This window comes from Lissotriton vulgaris, chromosome 2_2, assembly GCF_964263255.1.
Source record: "Lissotriton vulgaris chromosome 2_2, aLisVul1.2, whole genome shotgun sequence".
Classification (NCBI taxonomy): domain Eukaryota; kingdom Metazoa; phylum Chordata; class Amphibia; order Caudata; family Salamandridae; genus Lissotriton; species Lissotriton vulgaris.
In genome coordinates, this window is record NC_141688.1 from 37,844,761 (window position 1) to 37,859,716 (window position 14,956).

The 14,956-nt window shown below is 47.5% G+C and overlaps 1 protein-coding gene across 9 annotated transcripts in view; it reads left to right on the forward strand.

The window, feature by feature from the left end:
- NEO1 (neogenin 1) overlaps window positions 1-14,956 on the forward strand; it is a 540,003-nt gene that overhangs the window by 469,331 nt on the left and 55,716 nt on the right. For 5 of the 9 annotated variants that reach the window (XM_086959251.1, XM_086959258.1, XM_086959253.1 and 2 more), the window contains exons 21-23: window positions 4,874-4,906; window positions 8,420-8,488; window positions 9,565-9,712. In XM_086959251.1, the coding sequence (XP_086815377.1) occupies window positions 4,874-4,906; window positions 8,420-8,488; window positions 9,565-9,712 (250 nt within the window). The remainder of the gene's footprint in view (window positions 1-4,873; window positions 4,907-8,419; window positions 8,489-9,564; window positions 9,713-14,956) is intronic. The other 4 variants (XM_086959257.1, XM_086959255.1, XM_086959252.1 and 1 more) reach the window with 1 other exon arrangement.

Sequence of the window (14,956 nt, forward strand, 5' to 3'; positions counted from 1 at the left end):
CACTCTCGATGGAGGTCTCACTGTCCCTGAAGATCCTTGACATATAGGGCGGTCTTCATCTGTGTTGGTGTCCAGGCTGGACACAACAAGTATTGGTTGTTGCAAGGGATCTAGTATCCCAGGTATATAGTCTGTGAGGCTCCGGACTGTCCTAGCATCCCCACCCTTGGAGGGAGGATGGATCTGACTAAAATAGTTTAAAAAAGAGGCACAGTACTAAATATCACATGTAACAAGATTCTGCTGCCTGCCTTCAATCTCATCCAGCCTTTAATAGATAAGCATACGTCTTGCTTCATGTTCAACAAGGGGACTACATGGCAACCTTTGATCTCAACGATACCCATGTCCATATGCCCATCATCCTGTTTATTGCCAGTGCCTAATATTTTTGGTAAGCGGCAACATTACCATATCATGGATTTGTTGTTCAACGTCACAAAAGGTTCAAATGGTGTTTACCAAAGGTCTGAAAGTTGTGACTCTGCATTACCAATGCAGTCATTTACAGCCTTCATAAACTTGTCTGACTAGCTGAAGAATGGGAGCAGGAGCACAGCGCCTTACTTTCACTCACTAAATACTATTTCAGTGGATGAAGAACAGCCGCCTGAAACTGAACTCAGATAAGACGGAAGTCCTCATCCTGAGATCATCACCCTCCGCCTGGGACGACTCCTGGTGGCCACCTGCCCTGGGCAGCGCACCCAAACCGACGGACCACGCACGCAACTTGGCTTCATCCTGGACTCCGCCCTCTCGATGACCAGACAAGTCAACGCCGTCTCCTCGTCATGCTTCAACATCCTACGCATGCTACGGAAGATCTTCCGGTGGATCCCCACCGAAACCAGGAAGACGGTCACCCAGGCGCTCGTCACCAGCTGACTGGACTACGGTAACGCCCTCTACGCCGGAACCACAGCCAAACTTCAGAAAAGGCTCCAGCGCATTCAGAACGCCTCAGCACGACTCATCCGGGACATCCCCCGACACAGCCACATCTCCGGACACCTGAGAGACCTGCACTGGCTCCCAGTCAGCAAGAGAATCACGTTCCGACTCCTCACCCACGCACACAAAGCTCTCCACAACCAAGGCCCCAGATACCTCAACGACCGCCTTACCTTCTACACTCTCACACGCCAGCTGCGATCGACCAGCCACGCCCTCGCCGCCGTTCCCCACATCCGAAGAGCCACAACGGGAGGAAGATCCTTCTCCTACCTGGCTGCCAAGACGTGGAACTCCCTCCCCATCCACCTCCACCTGACCCAACACCACCTCTCCTTCAGGAAGCAACTCGAGACCTGGCTGTTCGAGCAGTAGCGGACCCCCCTCTTCGCCCCCCCCCCCCCCCCCCCCCCCCCCCCCCCCCAGCGCCTTGAGACCCTCTCCGGGTGAGTAGCGAGCTATACAAATGATTGATTGATTGATTGACCCTCAGTTACGATTCAAAGTCTATCAGAAAAAACCCACATCTTTGTTTCCAACAAGCGCAAGCTTTCTTGTCAGCCAAGCTCAGTGAATTGACTGGCAAAACCTACCCCAGTCCAGTGTAATGGCATTCAAAAGGTTGTTAACCCTTTACACCAACCTAAAGTTAACAGAGAGTCAGAAAGCAAGCAATCAAAGTACCCAAATACAAATATACAGGAAATAGTTACTAAACTATGCAAGTTCCCATCAGTCCACCATCGAGACCGCCCTTCATCATCTGGGATCTCTGGTGCATAATTTCTGTCACATTAGCGGTAAAAAACCTCTGCTGGCTGATGACTAAAACCAGGCACAGGAAAAAACCACAATGATATGTACAGATGTGAAACAGGAAAAGGCGTGTCTAGATGGAAACTGGAGATAGCAGTGCGTGAAAAAAGTGTATTTGTGAAAGTAGAAAAAGATATTTTTAAAATTAGGTAGTGGTCGGGAAAAAAAGCTTTAATGGACACCCTCACACTCCTAAATCAATAAAAACAGTGCAATAGTGGTTTAGCAAATAGCCACTAAGAGATGAAAGGTCGACATGTTTCTGCAGACACCCGGAGTCTAGTGATCTCCTGCTGCTTCCTCAGGACCATTAATGCTACTGCTAAAGAAAATATAACGAAAACCATATCACCTGGTAGTGTATGTATCAACTTCCTTGATTGATTGACCCTCAGTTACGATTCAAAGTCTATCAGAAAAAACCCACATCTTTGTTTCCAACAAGCGCAAGCTTTCTTGTCAGCCAAGCTCAGTGAATTGACTGGCAAAACCTACCCCAGTCCAGTGTAATGGCATTCAAAAGGTTGTTAACCCTTTACTACATGTCACATCCTCTGACTGTAAGAATGATTTTGAGGATACTAGGTATGATGGCCTCTTGTATTTTGTTTGTAACAAATGCACAGTTGCACTTTGATATGTCCACTCAATAGTCACAAGCAACTGGGTGGGACTAATGGTAATAACAGTCAGCACAATGATATTAATACTGTGCATGTTGTTTCTTAACCTCCAACCGCAGGTGACATTCAACAGAGATGCTTCTGTCATAGTTTAGGGTGCTTTCATGCTACACCTCAAAGTTTTGGGTCATTAGTCTCAGCAAGAACATCTTTTACATCACTATGTTGAAACCTATGACCGCCTAGCTATCCCTTTGTGTTTCTGTGCCTCACATTCACCACTGAGTAGTTCTCAATTGAATAGGCTCCGATATGTCACATTAACAAATAAGTTATACCTAATTAACACAGCTGTCCCATATTGCACAAAGGATTTGGCACAACATCTCCCGGAGTGGACTGCAGCAGGAGTCATCAGCATACACATAAATGAGAGGTCAGTCTAAAGGTACCTCATGAATACGTCCAGCATTGGAACACTCCAACAATTGACCTGTTCACAACATATGAGAAAGCCAAATGACAACGTTTTTCATCCTGGTATCCTCACCTCCATTTCCTAGGCAGTGCCGTATGGATCAGCTGATCAAGAATATTTATCTCGGTTTCCTATGTTAATGCTCGTATCATATGTGAGTGACAAGCTTGATTCTCTGCTTCTCGATATGTCCTTTTCTCCCCAAGAGAAGCTACAGCTATGTACAGACCTGCTCAAGCAAAACAAATGGCAGCTGCTGCATTCAAATTCTAAGCCACAAAATGATGTGATTATGTGCACCTGAAAATCTTTGAGAATTTGTAGATTTGCACTTTCCAGATAAATGCATGGAAATTTTGAGGGAAGCCAAGAAACCTGCAACACAAGCATGTTACGCCGCCAAATAGAAGAGATTTGTAAATTGCTTGAATAGTTTAAATAAAAGTCATAGTACTAAGTATCACATGTAACTTACTACACTTATAAAAGTCAGCATACTCTACTTTCCAACTGCATTTAGCAGCAATTACAGCATACCTCCTAGGCAAGCATAGTGAAACTATTTTTCAGAATCCAAGCCTTTAAGGCATTTATGGAAGGGTTAAAAAAGGCTCCACCTCCCTCAAGTTTCAATGAAGGAACAAGTGGGAACTTAACATTGTCCTAACTAGACTTATGAGACATCCATTTAAGCCCCCCCCAATTCATATCCACTACAATTTAGATAGTGAATTGCATACAATGTCCAATGAAGAACCTTTTATTCAACTTTAAAACGATTGAGTTGTCCTCATGACCCATCCATGGTTTGTTGCCTAAACTTGTATTTTCTTTCCATGGTAATCAGTCTATTGATTTGCCTTTGTTCTTTCCGCTGTAACAGTCACCAATAGAAAGGTCTTTACAATACTTTACATGTTAGGAGATCTATATTGTACTTTTTAGATAATATCAAATCCCTAGGAAAATAAAATAGCTATTTGTTGTATCAGCACAGGCATTCCAATCGCCAAGTTAGTAATAGCTAGGGGGATTGTAAAACACTAAGGCAAACCTACTTTACCATCTGCACCTAGGGCACATTCTGCATATAAAATTGGGGGCACTATGGCTTTCCAACTGAAACATTCTTTTAGCAAGCATTTGCAAAGCTGCTACTTGGTCAACTCTCCACATGTTCACTAAAGATTCCTATGTATACATTCAGGCATGCCCAAAATAACAAGCTGGCCAAATGGCTCTTATTTTTCACATCTTCCACTTCTGCCTGAAAGCTGCAGGGAACAGGTTAAGCTTTTAGGCTTTGCAAAGCATGTGATCTACAGCTACGCATGAAGCAAACGAAAAAGGTTTACCTGTCACAATCAGTTTGCTGCTTGTAGTGCTATAGATTTGCATGCGCTTTGGATGCATGTTTGCCTAACACATGACATATATTTTTTTTATCATTTTTCCATGCTTACCTGCGTCCTAAGAATCTAACTCTAGTCCCCAGCCGTTCGTTTGTTGTATAGATATACATCTGACACACTCATTATCCCATTGGAGTTGAAGTAGTATAGTTATCTATGCTCAATCTGATGTTGGGGTCAGGATAAATGAACGAGGTAGATGTTTTGGCAGAAAGCAGTCTTACCTCTAGAATTACCTCTAGGGTTAGATTCATACTGTCATTTGTCATTTCTGTGTGGTTTGCCAGTATTCCCAGGAAGGTATGGGGGGGGGGGGGGGGGGGGGAGGGGAGGAATATTCAATTTACAGGTAAATACATTTTACTATTTCTAACCGGTCAAAATACTAGGTTTGGTGTTGTACAATCACTGTTTCGTGTGTTTGGTAGGACTGGTCTCTTTGTATCTTCATAATGGTAGGCTTGATGTTCGCACATCACCACCTCTGCCACTTTGTCGAAAATCAGCTTCCTGTAGTAATATCCTTATAGACTTAGATTGACCTCTTTTCTTTGTTTCTCAAATTTTTCATGCTGGCCTTATCCTGGTAGCTGAATCTTCTGATAAAATGCCCAATGATCAAGGTAATGCAATGCTTTGTCTCCACTATCACACCCTCGTCTTACAGTGATGATTTTAGCAAACCAAGCCTTCACTTCACTGTTGTCAGAAGTGCTTTCAAAAAGAGGGAGATTCTGTTTTTTTCATATTTACCTTCTGTACACTTTGTTTTGCATGAAGCTGTTTTTCAAAAATGCCTCCTTTTCATGTAAAAACGAATTTGTCATGCGTCTGCGAGTTCTTTGTTGTAGGTTGAATTGTTTTCCTAAATTTGAGATGCCGAGAACTTGATTTAAAAAACATGCTTTGCTGAAACAAGAGTGATAAGAGAAGACAGCGTCTGGCTGCAACATCTATCCAGCTTTAATATGTTAAAGAAAGATATTGGTACTACAATATATTGCCCACGCTCATCTCTATCAAGAGTAATTTCTAGGCAATGCAATCTCTGGTTAACCCCGTGTTGTTCTCTGCCACGTTTTTGAGAATGAGAAATGTGTTGTGTAGAATGACCACAATGGGCCTTGTAATGCACAACAGCCTTGTCCTCTACTGACACATGAACTAGCTACCAGACTGACGTAAATGTGAACTCTGAAATTATAAAAGTCAAGTTACATCAGACAATTGGAGCATAGTTAAACCATGATGTCCTGTATATAAAAATAAAAATTTACTGTCATATTTGATTAGGAAACATTACGCTTGTAGCATGTTTGGCTGTAGATACACATGCTCTGCATACTCATGCCGTTTAGTGTTGGGATTAGACATTACAATATATTTTTCTTTAAAGAAGCTTCGAATCATTAGATGTGCTGTGACTCTTCCCTTAGTGTACAATACACTCGGGAACCGACTCCACCTTAGGTGGTTTTTTCTGCCATCAGGTTTTGACGCGTTCAGCAATAGCTCTGAGATCGAAATGTGATCCTTGCAGGATTTGTGGGCCAAGCTGCTCCACTTTTTGAGACTGATAACAATCACTGCACAGTTGATCTCGATTCATTGGGAACAGCACTCTACTCTTACCTATTGGACAGAGGCCAGAGACTCCAGAGCCTCCGATGAAGATCAGGGCGGGATGTTCTAAGAGCTGACATCATGAGGGACACACACTACTAAGGCACTGAGGGGCATGGGTATTATTCCGGCGCAAAGCCAAGTGCCGTAACCCTGCTTATTTAAGCACCCCCACACCATGGCAGAGCACTGCTCCTGTGGTCAGCGAGCCATTAGCAGGGCAGAAAAAGTCTCAGCCTCAGACTCCTCTAAAGCTCCGGCTGGCGGTGAAAGAAGGCTATGGAGTCCAGTAAGCGCCTAGCAAAGGTTGTCAAACCTCCATGATAATCGCCCCTTCTCTTCAGAAAGGTAACAAAGCTCCAACCTCGTGGCCGAAATTGACACTTAGAACACCTCCAAGACTGAGCTTCAAGTGGACATATTTGACGCCGAGATTGAAAATCCGAGACTCCCATCCCGGCATAAAAACTTGACTCCAGGCACAAGTGGCTCTTTATCTACCACAGCTGCCCCAGGAAAAGATTCAACCACTTTGTCCCCAATTCCCAATAAACGGATGCTGACATTGGAAGAGGAGCTCTCATTCGAGTCACCACATCTGGTGCCCAAGAAGCACAAGGATTAGACAACAAGCTCTCCACTCCCAGACAATCACCGCCACCACTTCCTCCACCACTGACTTGGCCTCTGGCCTGTCACAAACCTATCTGCACATACAGCAGATGTTTCACAAGTCCGAGGCAGGCAGAGGATACTCAAGGGATATTTACCGGATAGCAAGGGCAAGAGCAAGGGCAGAGGTAAGCACTGACTCACTCATGCTGCAACTCTCTGCTCCCACTCTCTGTCCCAATCACACACCACTGAGGGGGTAAGGCGGGTGGGGCGCTTCGGGTCACAGATTTTAACCCTCGCTTGAAGGAATCCACCTCAGATCAGTGGATGTTAGCAGTAGTTCAGCTGGGCTCCTCTATATAACTACCTTATGCCGCTGCTCTGCCAAGGGGTCTTCATGACATCATTGTACCCAGCCATAAATCCACATCCCCAAGCACCCTGCTCATCTCCAGTCCCTTCAGTTTGTGTTCTCCTGTACCTTGATAACTGGCTACCACACATGCAGGCAGGTCGAACACTTCTTCACAGCCAAAGGTTCACGGTAAATGCAAACCCCAAAGATCCAGCCCTTCCTGGACTCATAACCCATCCAACAGAGGGTGATGCCATTCCAAGTACTGCAGCTGCTTCTACAGTACTCTTGTTTTCTAACTGTACAAACTGTAATGACGCTCCTGGGTATGATACCATCCTGCATAACAATTGTCAGACACTAGGTTACACATGTACCAACTCAAGCAGTGTCTTATGAGGAAATGGTCAGAAGTGGAGGGTCGGCTGTAATATGTAGTATTGTTAAAGGCGGATGCCCGCCGTTCTCTGCAGTAGTGGAACAGCAGAACCTTGATGCTCTGCAAGCCTTTCTTGAGCCCTTTCCAACAGGTGACTGTTAGCATTGACGCATCGCTCACTGGATGGTGTGCTCATCACAGCAACACGACTCTGCAAGGTACTTCGCCACTCGCAGCCAGGGTAGACACATCTATTAGCTAGAACTGTTGGTCATCCATCTAGCTCTCAAAGCCTTTTACCAGCTGGTGATATTAAAGTGCCAGTGCTGGGATACTCCCTGGTGCAGCTGTGAACTCTACAAATCCTTTTATTAATTAATTCATTCATTCATTCAATCATTCATTCATTCAAAGTGGTCCTTATTAAGGCTGAATGGCAGCCATGTAATAAATCCAGAAACAGGGGTTGGCTACTCCCTAGTTGTCTGCCCTAGCACAGGATATCTGGCACTGCACAAACCTCAACAAGATCCATCTCTTGATGGAACACCAACCGGCGTGGACAATGACTGTGTATCTGTTAAGAAGGAGTCGCCAACAAGCCCAGGAATGGTAACTACACCCACAAGTCCTCCACAGGCACTTCCAGTAGTGGAGAACCCCAGTAATTGACTTCTTCACATCCTAGAAAATGTCTCCAGGTATCCACTTACAATACACTATGAATGTACTGGTCCTCTTAAATCCCTCCACTATCCTTTCTGATCCAAATAACAGACTAGCATGTCCACTGCTCAAATGAATTTCATATTTCCCCAGACTAATTCACCACTAATCCTATTTTAGTACCAAAGTAGCGTGTTACTCGCCAAAAAAGCGCTTTGACGCTTGTGGGAACAGTTAGGGTATTACTGTTGTGTTATTCTGTGTGTGCATGTGTCCAATTCATTGGCAGACACTGTGCTTTATGAATCATACTTAAAACTTGCAAATTTTCAAGTTATTAAGGACTGTAAAGAATCCAGCAAGGATCAAAACTGGAGTTGCTGTTTTCGAGATGACATTAATCTCTTTTAGATACGGCACCTGTTATTCCAATGATGTCTTTCTGAGTTTTGAAGTACTAATCAAACTCAAGCTAACAGTCCCATTTTTTTTCTTTAGCCTCGGGATCACAGGGAAGAGGAATTCGACCTCCAGATATGGGTTTTGACAACAGAGCATCCACCAGCGGTAATGTCTCTCTGATGCTGTACCTTCTTTTTGTTTCATGCCATCGAGGTCCATGGGTGGCGGGGAATGTGTATGTTAAAGTAGGGAGTATTTTAAAAGAGTGGCATAAAACCTCACTAACCTTGAGGTAGGTCTTAGCTTCATGATATGAACTTGTTATAACTGTCTTTTTCAAAGGACTCTATCCTATTAACCACACCTGTTTCTTTTCTGAGAATTTGGTCCATTGCCTATTTTGAAAATATAAATGGTCCTCTGTATGGAGAACCTAGAGCCTGTAAAAGTATGGTTTGCTCTTAGCCTCTACCTGTAAATTCTTGCTTGATTTCAAGTACCTAACTTGAGGTGGGTGGGCATGCTGCCTTTGTTTACATCCGGTTTTTACACACTTTTCATTGATATGACCCCATTTTCCATTTTTCACCAAAGGCCAGCAATGTCCTGAGCCCACTCGCTCCATATACAACATAATCTTGAATAGGGTTTTCAAGTAATTGATCTTGCCCTGCCTACAGGCAAACAAAACACAAGTTTATATGAGTCTCTCTCATTCATGGCTATATTGTGGATAGCAAGACATTAAAACTGCAGATAGGACCAGCCCCTTGTTCTTTAGTTACTGTTCATGTAAGTTTCTGCCTTTAATCCTTAACAGGTCTAGGAGAAGTTTAAAAACACTTAACCTGATTATTTTTGTGTTGGTCTTTGTTTTCTAGCATTTCAATCTAGCTGAAATAGCCTTCCAAGATAATTGTGTTCCAATCACCACTTCTAGCTGGTCTCTGTGAAAGTTTCAGTCCTTGATACTAAATGTCTCCCTGTAGAATTGTTGACATTTAATCTGTGTTCCAATTCTCTTCAGTCCTTGCTCACTTGATCTTGAATGATATGCCTGTACTAGAACGTTATAGGGATACTGAATGTTCTTACAACATTTGTATGCTAATGAATGACTTAACGTGTGCTGCACATGCCATAGAGGAATGTAATATGGTCTCTGCTGATGACGTTTATTTCTAATGTGGAAGGCTGCTGGTTTGTGCACTGAAAACATGTTTATATTTCTCTCTTCACAGGCAATAACAGCCCCCATGGGAGCCCCACTGGCATGGATAACCATATCATGCTGATCATCATTGTCTGTGTTGCTGCTATCACGGTCCTCATCGCAGTGGTAGTCGCTATCATGTGCACTCTCCGCTCGTCATCCTGTCAGCAGAAAAAGTATGAAACCTTATAGATTGGGATATTAATGCTCCACCACGGATATCCGACCTATCTCACTCCACTTATAACACCAAACCTTAATTACATTTCTAGCACCGCAGATGCAGTATTGGACTGCCTAGCATTGTTGCTATTTGGCATCATGCCCTTCGTTTGAGACATATTTGATTTTGTTTCCTGGTAAAGCCATTCCCAGCCTCCATACCCTTGTTCCCTGCCTAGAGACTTGACATTACACTGGCATTCATGTGTCCCAGTGTGTTTGATTGGTATTCTCGTAAAGACCCATACATTCCAGAAGTCTAGCTAAAAACTTCCAGTTAAATTAGTTTAAGCAAGAAGAGTTTTTGTGAGAGATTCCTTTGCTTGAAATTTGTTTCAGTTGATATGTAAGGGAATAAAATGGTTGCATCTTCAATGTTATGATGTTCTCCATCAATAACATTCGACAAATGTTGTACATACAATGCAGGTATCCTAAATCTTTGTGTATTTCTTTATTATAAGCCAGTATTTGGAGCATAGCAGTTAGTAAATAGTAGCATCCTCTTAGAAATTAATTCCGGATAAAACAAATTATGAACTCTGGAATAAAATAAAAGTAACATGCTTGCATAGCATCATCCTAAAGTTCTGTAGTAGGGGATCTCTGTGTATAGTCATAATCTAGTGAATAGTCCCGCCCATGTGCGTGGACCCCGGCAATCAAAAATAATCTCTTAAGTTGTCAAATCATGCAGAAACTGCAAAGACACTTAAGAGAGAATTTAAAGACAAATAATGCAGCCTATATCCACAGGCTACACTGTCCAGTACTTCAACTAGAAATTCCACCAAACAACACCACACACAACACAGCCTGCCCAGTTTCTACCATAGAGAAACTTGCCTCCACCAGTAAAAGACTCTGGAATGATAGAGAGGAAGGCATGGACAGACATGGCCCATAGGCTGCCATTATGTGGCTTAAATAGGATACTGTGCCTTTAAGAGAACTTTCCAGAACTTTCTCCCAGTATCCCAGAATGCATAGCAGGTCCCTCTTACTTTCAGTTCTTACAGGACCCTGGCATTGAGCTCTCCCTTGTTTCAAGGGTTTATTGGATTTTTTGTCACTATTTTGGAAAAAGTGTTTGAGTATATATTTCTTGGTTCTTCTCTTCTCTCCTGTGTGTTGGTTCAGGCTTTTTAGGGCTCTAAAATGCCTGGTCTTTTCGACAAATGCCCAGCATGTGGAAGGAAGAAGGCCAAGAGTGATCCACACGGCGTCTGCATCGTCTGTCTCCCTGACACTCATGTCCCTGAAGACTGTGACATCTGCCAGCAATTTTCAGCAAGGCCCCTGAGGGACAGGCTGAAGATTAGGCTTCAAGGCCTTGAAGAGAGACGATTGCAGGCTGCAGGTGGGTCTGGGCAGGCTGGGAAGGTTCCCTCTGCCTCTGCTGAGGTCTCTGGGGGGCTCCCCAGAAGCAGGAAGGCCAGCAAACGGTCCCGGTCTCCGTCGGGGTCGATTGCATCGACGACGACGTCGAGAGGGATGACGACAGTGTGTTCCCCATCTCCCCGGGGCTCCGGGTCGAGATGGCGTGAAGATTCGACGTCGAAGGGCCTGGATAGGCCTCCGTCGAAACCACCGTCGACTGCATCGTCATCGTCGGCGTCGACCTATCGACGACGGAGCGACGGGCATCGGCGCTCATCGTCGAGGCGACACCGCCGGTCGCCGTCGAGACAACGGTCGGCGTCGAGGGGCTCCTCGACGTCTAGGACCTCGAGAAGGAGGAATCGACGCTCGTCATCAAGAATGGAACGGTCGACGTCGCGGAGGCGGCGTTCGGCGTCGAAAAAGAAGAGATCGACGTCGTGGAGGCCGCGTTCGACGTCGAGGAAGAAGAGGTCGACGTCGCGGAGGCGGCGTTCGATGCCAGAGTCGCGGAGGCGACGTTCGACGCCTGAAAAGCGACGCTCGGCGTCTAGAAGGATGAGATCGGCGTCTAGGAGTCGCTCCAACTCTCCTAAACGGCGCAAGAGGAGTTCTGGCGCCAGCAGTCAGGCTGGATCTAGTGGAGGACGCAAGAGGAAGCGATCACCTGCTGAAGGGGCTGGGTCGCAGTCCCCTTCGCCGAAGGAGTCACCGGGCTCGGTGTACTCGGTGGTGTATACACCAACTCGGCCTAGGTCTCCCCCGACTCTTGTACCTAAGGAGGACCCTCCCACCAACCCTCCACTTCCGCCAGGACGACCACTACCACCGCATGAGCCTGCCCCTCGGTCGGTGATACCCCCGGTCCCTCCGCCGAGGTCGACTTCATTGCCTCCTCTGCCGACACCTCTTAAGGGGACCCCTAGACCTAGACCCCAGGAGGAACTGAGGAAGACGCCCCCACAGAAACCTGTGGAGTGTCCACGGGCCTGAAGATCACGCTCTCGCTCTAGGAGGAAGGAGCGATTGCGCCAAAGGTCGTCCACGCGGTCGAGACACCGCCATAGGAGGCACAGATCTCGCACGAGGTCCTCAGGGACCAGGGACTACTCTCTGACCTTGTCGGGATCACCGGACACGAGGGTGTCTCCGATTGATGACCTGGTGGCGTTCCATGATGTTCTTTTGAGAGGCGCTGCCAAATTGGGCATATCTTTCACGGTGCCACGCCTAAGACATCAGTCATTTTCAAGACACTGCACCAGAAACACCTGTCTCGTCCACTGCTGCCTCTGGTGCCGGGCCTGGAGGAATCGGCCATGGACCTTTTCCTCACCCCTGCAGTGACTAAAGCGGCCCCATCAAGATTGCTGAAAAAATACCGGGCTCCCGATTCGGACCCGGCCTTTCTAAGGGCGGAACCTTCTCCGGATTCTGTGATTGTGACGGCGGCCCGCAAACAACATGCCACCACCCCGTCATCCACGGTTCCCCAGGATAAAGAGTCTAGATGGATGGATTCAGCTGGAAGGAAAGTATGTGGAACATCGGCGACCTCTATGAAGGCTGCGAGTGCCACAGCTTTGTTGGGACGCTACGACTGTGCCCTCTGGGACTCCCTCCAGCAGTTTGCGGAACTCTTGCCTCGCGAGAAGCGGGAAGACTTCCAGGAAGTGCTGAACGAAGGGATGCTGGTAGCGAATCAGATTATCAGCGCTGCAGCAGACTCATCCCTATTAGCGGCACATGGTTTTTGCCGTGGGATTTACCAGCGACGTCACGCCTGGCTCCGCCTTACGTCACTAAAACAGGACGCACAGCAAAGGGTAGCTGTTGGGAAACAAGGCAGCATCTGTGAGGCCTGCACAAATAACATGACACATTTGTCCTTCACTGGGAACCAAACACCCTAGGGCAGCGCCTGTCTCTCAGAGGGTAGCCTTGCAGAGCAGTCTGAGGCTTACTCAAGGGAGGTGGTATGGGCTAGTAATCGCCATTTGCAGGTGTGCCAAAAATAACACTCCATAATTGATTGTCCAGTCTGTACTTTGCTTTATAAAAGTAAGAGTACATTTATTAAACACACACACCACTCAATACTATACACCAATTTACAAATATACATAAGCTGTTGGAATTACTTTGTGACATTGCATAACATCTCCACCTCTCTCGCAGGGGGGTGGGGTCTAGTACCACCACTCCCACGTATGCACATCATCTTGCCCCCAATGCAGTGAATTGGCCTTACCCTGGAGCGAGGGCCCTGCGCACTGGCACCACCCCAGCGGCGACCCCCCTCCATAACCTCAACAAGCATTAAACAGGCTACACCCGCCTTGGTGACACATGACCCTGACTGAGCATCCCCTACTGACCATACAGTATGCACCTCTTCTCCTTAAGGGCTAACAGTCTGGGGTCTTCACCTAAGCGCAGCAGCAAGAATACATGTTTACGCACACGTTAGAATGACAGTACTAAGCACATTTGGATATCATTAGAATGCATTGCAACTTCAGCCTCTAAAGGCGTCACAGATAAAATCACAGGTTTAAGTATCTACAGTCAGACACCCTAGCCGGAATGTCTAGCCTCTTAAATCCACTTTTGCTTATGACATCACTTTGCACCAGCACTTCACATTAACCAGGTGAAATTCAATCCCTCTACAAGAAATAACCATTAATAATCGCAGTTCAGTGCAATTACACCTCTTCACCTCCAGGGGATGCCTTTCTAGACATCCTCAATCTCAGCTCTTCACTCCTTGATGCAATTGTCAAAACACCCTCAGCTGAAGAACAAAAGTTCCAGCCCAGAAGGTGTTAACGGCCAGTTGAGCCCTGGAGGGGTTGATTCTTTAGAATCCCCAAGACACTTGGGGTGGGACTTTTCTCGTGCTGGGGGGAGACTGCGCTTCTCCTGCAGCTCCCCCAGCACCTTTGCACCTGTATAGTGGTGACCCCGTTCTTCTGGGGCCACCACGAGCCAAGAAAATGCAGTATTGCCCTTGCAGGCCGGTCCTGGCCTGCAAGGCATAATGGGCTGGGATGCATAATAGATGAGCGGCTCTCCCGCTGCTCCGGGGAGAGCCGCGCTGGCGCTTCGCCGCTTCTCCCGGCCTTGGTGGGGGGGGGGGGGGGGGGGGGGGGGGGGCAGACGGGGACGGTCCCACCCGGACCCCCAGGTAAGTCCTTCGGCTCGGGGAGCCCACCCCCGGCCGATCTGCCGATTTTCTGGGGCCCGGTCCCACCCGGGCCCCCGACACCTCCTTTCCGTCTCCTTGGAGGCCCCGGTCCCACCCGGGATCCCCGCAGCCTTCCATGCTGGAGGGCAGTCCAAGGAGCCCACCCCTGGCTGCCCCCACCGGCTCCCCGCTCGGCCCGCACCCTTGTGTGCGACCACGGGAGCCGGCCCTTCAGTTCTCGTCTGCCCTCGCCGGCGGGCAGACCCGGAGACAAGCGCGGCTCCCGCTGGCCTCGGGGGTGCAGCGGCACTCCCCCTCCTTCTTCCTGCCATCGGGGCCCGGGGATGGGGTCCCGGGTCCCCGGACTCGTTTGGGGGGCGCGACGGCGCTCCCCCACACCCAGACGCCTCGGGGCCTGGGGATGGGGTCCCGGGCCCCTCCTCTCCTCTTCTTGGCGGGGGAGCGACGGCGCTCTCCGCCCCTGCCTCCTCACATGGGGCCCAGAGTTGGGCTCCCGGGTCCCTCTTCCCGCACCACTTAAGGGGGAGCGCGGCGGTGCTCCCCAGCGCAGGTTTTGGCGGGGGCCAGGGTGGGCTCCTGGCACCCCGCGGGGGCATCTTCACGGGGT